At 33.9% G+C, this 6,563-nt stretch overlaps 1 protein-coding gene across 1 annotated transcript; it reads right to left on the bottom strand.

Annotated features, from left to right (window-relative positions):
- Positions 1 to 4,111: 4,111 nt before the first annotated feature.
- Positions 4,112 to 6,269, bottom strand: LOC120197436 (stromal cell-derived factor 2-like protein). The gene is made up of 6 exons (XM_039198969.1): positions 5,927 to 6,269; positions 5,689 to 5,829; positions 5,151 to 5,291; positions 4,891 to 4,940; positions 4,671 to 4,800; positions 4,112 to 4,374 (listed from the first exon to the last, which is right to left on the bottom strand). The coding sequence occupies exons 1-6, from the start codon at positions 6,038 to 6,040 to the stop codon at positions 4,291 to 4,293; spliced, it is 660 nt and encodes a 219-aa protein (XP_039054900.1). The 5' UTR covers positions 6,041 to 6,269; the 3' UTR covers positions 4,112 to 4,290.
- Positions 6,270 to 6,563: the final 294 nt, after the last annotated feature.

Below are 6,563 nucleotides of genomic sequence, written 5' to 3'. Positions count from 1 at the left end.
CATTGTTTCTTCGTATTGAGGACATCTAGGCGTATTTGGATAATTTGGAGACAACACGGTTCCGTGTTGAGGAAGTCTGATTGTCTGAGGATGACACTGCTTCTTTGTGTTAAGGTGATCTGGTCGGTGAACGACATTGTTCCTTCGTGTTGAGAATGTCTAGCCGTATTTGGATAATTTGGAGACAATACAATTCCTTCGTGTTGAGGAAGTCTGATTGTCTGAGGATGATACTGCTCTTTTGCGTTGAGGAGATCTGATTGGTGAACAACATTGTTCCTTCATGTTGAGGACATCTAGTCGTACTTGACGGTTTGATTCGACATGGTTCTTTCTTGGTGAGGAAAACTTGTTGTTCTTGAAGGATTGTGAATCTGAAGACAATGTTGTTCCTTCTTGCAGAGGAAGTCTAATTGTCTAAAGATAGTTTGAATTTAAGACAACGTTGGTCCTTCATGTTGAGGAGAGCTTATCGTTGCTCGGTGTCAAATCTAATGATGACATTGCTCATTCTCGTTTAGGACATCTAGTTATGGTTGCCAATGATTGACTTGAAAATGAAATCTTCTTCTTCGACATGAGTTTGTGAAATGAAATTCTCCGCTAACTTTTCGAATTCCTATAAAGTTTCAACATTTGAGTGAAATCAAATGAGTGGAAAGAAATTTGTTTCCAAAGAAGCCATCTCAGGTGAGATAAAATTTTGTTTCGAGTGAAAGAATTTCATAATTTGTGTTTCAAGGGAAAATTATCTCAAGCGAGACAAAATTTGTTCCGAGGAAAAAATCTCAAGTGAGATCAATTTTGTTTCAAGTGAAATAATTTTAAAATTTGTGTTTCGAGGGAAAAATATCTCAAGCGAGATGAAATTTGTTTTTAGGAAAACAATCTCAAGTGAGGTCAATTTTGCTTCAAGTGAAACACTTTCAAAATTTGTGTTTCGAGGGAAAGTTGTTTCAAGCGAGACAAAATTTGTTTCAAGAGAAAATAATCTCAAGTGAGATCAATTTTGTTTAAGAAAAACTGTCCCAAACGAGACGAAGCTTTGTTTCGAGAGAAACAATCTCAAAGATGACAGATAGTATGCTCCAGCACGTTGCGGAGATCTAGTTGCCTTTAGAGGATCTGATCGTTCTCTTCAGGATGTTGAATCAGTGAACGACATTGTTCCTTCTTGTCGAGGACGTCTAGTCGTCACCAAACTTTTCTTTCATGTAATATCATAGGTATATAATATCAGAGTTATGCAGTGTTGGTCTGTGATGCTAGAATTATGTAATGTCAAAATCAGAGATTTAAATTATAGTCATTATATAGTGGTAAAGGTATCGTCCGAAATTGTTATTGCATTACTATGATACTGAAAAATACTTTTCTATATGTACTTGAAAATAAAATCATATAATACAATTCTCTCGCCAGTACAATATGATGAGTTTAATCGTCGATGAAGAATGTAACTGAAATCTGTGGCCTCTGCCTATATGGAATGTAATATGGAATGTAACTAAAACCATAAACACCTTCCTTCCATGAACAGTGAAAAATCCACGACCTATTTGGTATGCAAAACAAACCATAAAAATGCCTAAAAAAAACACCTCTCTTGGTTTTTTAACCCATAATTGTAGTAATTCGAGAAAAAGAGGTGTAAGAAAATGCACAAAAAGATGCTTATATTGTCTTTATTCTCATTTAGACTTGAGTTACAATATACAAGTAAACCTACTCACAATCTGTATATGTATTCTTCCTTTTACCTCACAAGTAAACCAAGTGACTTTGGTGGTAAAAGAATTGTTGTAATTTTTTTAGAGTTTCGGGTTTGAGCATAAAAAATACCAGAGGTATGAGCGTTCAATGTTAAATAATTGAGATTTATCTCTGAATAGATACAACCTCGTACTTACCCAAATTAATAAAAAAAAACAATTTCGATACATAATCTCAAAGGATTGCCTCTAAATGCTACGAACTCGCAAATTCGGGTGCATGAGTTGTTCCTTATATGCATGGTCTGGTAGAGGCCTTGCAAGCATTTTATTAGAATATTATTCACATTTTGTTTGAGTTTGTATTTAACGCACAAATTGATTATTAGATTGAGGAAAGGATTTCATCAATACAATATTAACGTTTGGATAATTTAATTATAATGTTAATTTAGAATATGAATTTAAAATATTTACAAAATTAACCCCTAGTTATAAAATAATGTAAAATGTAATTATAATTAGAATATGTATGTAATGTTGTAATATTTTTTAATAGTTTGGGATAATTACAAGATAATATTTGTTTATAATATTTTTTAATTATTGACAACACACATATACTTTATAAACAAAACTATTCAAACCCGAAATCTTAAAGGATAATAATACTTTCTTTAATTACTGAGACCACTCAATTATATATTGATGCAAGTTGATTTATTTAAGCACAAAGGGCTTAGGTTTAGCCCTTACATTAAGGAATGCTACTACGGGCTAGATTCGTCCCCACTTGAAAGTTGATAGTATCATTTTTTTTACTTAAATATCAATTTAGTCCTTTTAAAGTATTAAAAATTAAGTGAATTATCATTTTCAAAAAAAAAAAAAGAAGAAGATAGGTACTATCAATAAAATAAACAATAGTATAAGAGAATTCAATTTCAGAATGGGTACATGGGCAATACCTACTTCCGCCACTGTCAAGGACAACATTTTATCAAATTAAATAGAGTTATATAAATCTAATAAATGCTGCAAAAGGTAAGCTCTTCTCATTTATGTCCAGTGATGCCATTGATTTATTTTTACTAGTTTAAGTAACCTAATAGAGTAATAGAGATGTATTTGTAGCTTTTACTAATAGGGTTTGCAATTTAATTCAAAATTCATGAATTTCAACATGATCCAATCGATAAAGTTGATTTTTTTTTAAAAAAATCGAATTCGGATCAGGTTATGTCAAATTTTATATAAGAGTCAAGTCGAATCAGGTGAAGGGTGAAAAATGACTAACATAGCCCGATTCAAGGGTAATAATATAAGTTTTATATACTTTTACGGATAATTGCTATAATATCCCTTCTCTATTATTATTTTTAATTAGGTCCTTATTTTAAATCGATTTTGGTTGGTCATATCATATTTATAGTCTAAAATTCGGGTTAGATCGAATCTAAGTAGAGAAAATATACTCTCCGGTCGAGTTAAGTTGGGTGGAGGGTGTATATTTTTCAAGTTGAATCAGATTAAGTAGAGGGTATATATTTTTCAGGTCGAGTTAGATTGACACCAAAAACCCGATCCGTTGCCATCTCTAGATATCCGTGGTGGGGAGACCCCATGATTTCCGTCTCTTGATAATCCATAGGTTTTTTAGGCCTAATAGGGTAGTCTACAAAATTTGCAATAGGGCACACTAATTTTTATTTTGGGATCTACAACATTTTCTAAAAATATGAAACTCGTCACGTTGAAATGATGAATTTCAATAAAAAAATATTTATTTTATTCAAACATTTTACCTCGATGTGATAAATTTTAATAAAAAATATATTTTATTAGAACTCGTCACTTCGAGATAATGAGTTTGAATACAAATATTTTTAATTGAAACTCATCATCTCATGTACACTAAAGAAAATGCTGTAGATCCAAAATAAAAACCTAGGTGCCTTACTAAATAAACAACGTGGATGCCCTAATGGGCAAGAAAAAACCGAATCCATACATTCTTTGCCAATGTATGGAAACAGCTAATCCCTCAAGCTTTTAGATTAGGCCCAAGTCAAAATCGTTGTGTTAAAATTTTCCTTCCCAGATGTGAACAATCGAGTTAACTTTCTTTCATTCGTTGGTATCTTAACATGTTCAGAAAGACATTTTTGTCTTGTGATTCATAAAGAAAAATAGGTTCGTTTACCATGCTCCATGGATTGATCTGCCTACACATACTGCTGATGCAGTGTCATGCTCATTTTGAACATTGTATATCTCCTCAACAAGGTCACACTTGTTGACCAGAGTTGAGCAATGCTGCAGTTCAAGAAACTATTCGTTTTTTCTTACAATATTTATCCTCTTTTCCTTATTCATACTGATAAAAGTTTTTTTTGTAAAAAGAGGAAATTTAATTGCTTTATAATGAAAAAAAATTACTCAATACATATAATCTGAAGTCGCGTAAGCAGCATTGTAGTGTATTAGTAAAGAAAATTGTTTGGCAAGGTACTAAATAAGCAGGCACCAGCCACCTAAAAATCCAAAACCCATGCACCTGCTTTTACAGATATATAGACTACTTGCTTTCAGTAATGGGGAGATACACACCTTCTGCGGCCAACCATACATTACCGGCACGCTTTTCTCGAACACCACAAACCTACACCGAAATGTTGAAATGGTTTTAACATACAAACAAGAAGCAAATGCCAATAAAATTCAGAAGTATACATTTTGGCCAACTGCCTTTACCATTAACAGTTCATAAAAAGTACAATAGAAAATGTGCAACTCACACTAAATGATGAGCTTAGCAAGTACATGTATATTACCTGATTGAAAATTAGTCGAGAGAAAAGAAAAAAAAAACATTACTTAAATACTTATGATAGACTATATTGAAGAGGCTGGCATATGTATTTTATGTTCAATATTAAAGTATATTTCCATTCTTACCTCTTGCTGTCCACCAGCAATTCTGGAGTATTTCTTGTCATGACTATGCAGGTAACCACTGGAGTCGATATGTAGAAGCCGAATCCTTTGATCTTGCTTCCATGTCTTCCCATTTCCCTCAATAACAAGCCTGAAGAGGATTGTCCAATAATGAAACACCAGCACAACAGAAAACGAAAAAAGATAAACATAAATTTGACAATAGGAAAGTTTGTCTCACCTCCAGTAATCACCAGTATCGGATTCAGACTCTCCTTCAAAGCAGCTAACCTACACCCAACACCACAGGATAAGGTCATTATCAGTACGTTTGCATGATTGAAAGCATGGGAACTACTTTGAAAGCAATTATTCATCTGTTAACCAATTTTAGAAGAGCGCCACACGGTTTACCAACATCAATAAACATTAACTTAAAAATTGATGAAGTTTGAGAAGTTCAAATTAAGATTGACTATCGAAACAGTAAAAGATGCTAACCTCTAGGTTTCCTGATATCGGAGAGGCATACAGATGGCTATGCAACCACTTTCTAGTCCTCATGTGTAGCAACCTAATAATTGCCCCATCAGGAATGGTATCTCCTTGTTTAGCAGATGTATCAGGTTCAGGCCTAACAATCTGCAAAGCATAGTCTAAAATTTAAAGGGTTGATGATGAACATACTCTCACACAATTAATCAAGATTTTGACTACAAAGTAGTAAAATCCCAAACTTGAATTTAACCTTTCTCAAATTATTTCAAGAAAAGAAATGCAGAGACAAAACAATGGCACTGGTCAGCATAAACATAGAAATTGCAGAAACAAAGAATTTCATTTTCTTGAACCACATCATATGAATTCTAAATAAAAAAACACAATAATACATGCACATGGTTTATCATTATTGAAACAAACAAAAATGTTTACTATTATGAAAAACAAAAAATATTTGCAACACAAATGAAACTTTCGGAAACTACTTTAGAAGATCAGATCAAATAAAAAATAGGTGGTAATAGAGACGAGAGAGTACCCAGTAGCTGTTGGAGTCATCTACACTAGGAAAGCCGGTAACGGATTGCTGTCCACTTCCAGAACCGTACGGCACCTCGTGTGAATGCAACCTAACTTTAGTTTTCTCGTGCATTAGCTTTAGAACCGTCCCATAAGTAATCTGATCGCATTCATTTTAGATAATGAAGCTAAAAAACAAAAAATCATTTTTCAAAGAGAAAAACATGAGAGATCATTGAAAAGTGATTTTTAGAAACCTCGACGTTTTGGGAGGAGGAGGAGGAGGCAGCGGAGGCGGAGGAATGAGAGCCTTGATCGAAACCGAGAGTGAGGAAGAAGAAGAGACCAAAACCTAAGAATCCAATCGCCATCAGGAATAACAATCCGATGAACCAATTCTGCTGCCAAAATGGATAATCGACCAGCGTACTCTTTCTAGAATGTTCTTTTCGATCTTCTCTGCTCGCACCTGGACTTGACGGGTTAGATGGTTTTCTGCGAGAGAGTGCTTGCGACCCCGACGGCGCCACGGTGGATGAAACTGTTTTCAGATCAAATCGGAAAGTTAACGGTTTTGTATTGTGAAGGAATTCTAGAGGAAGAGTTGGAATCGGGCTTTTTTGAGAGGGAGGGAAGTTTTCTTCGCAGGTTGACACGTTCGAGCAACATAATCTGAGCCAATAATAAGTCGACGTCTGGATAAATGTGACGTGGATAAATTTGGTTGGTTGGAACTAATGTTGACTTGACTCGATTGAAATCGAATTGTGTTGACCCGCTTTGGTGAACCTTTGGGCCAAATTTGGGTTTTGATCCAATCAGATTTTGTGCTAAAGATGTCTAATTAAATTATTTAATATATTTTAAACAAAAATATTTATATATTTTTTATCT

The sequence above is a fragment of the Hibiscus syriacus genome, unplaced genomic scaffold, assembly GCF_006381635.1.
Source record: "Hibiscus syriacus cultivar Baekdansim isolate YM2019G1 unplaced genomic scaffold, ASM638163v2 tig00117048_pilon, whole genome shotgun sequence".
In the NCBI taxonomy this organism is placed as follows: Eukaryota; Viridiplantae; Streptophyta; class Magnoliopsida; order Malvales; family Malvaceae; genus Hibiscus; species Hibiscus syriacus.
The sequence above is the reverse complement of the archived record's forward strand: the minus strand, read 5'-3'. Positions and strand labels throughout refer to the sequence as shown.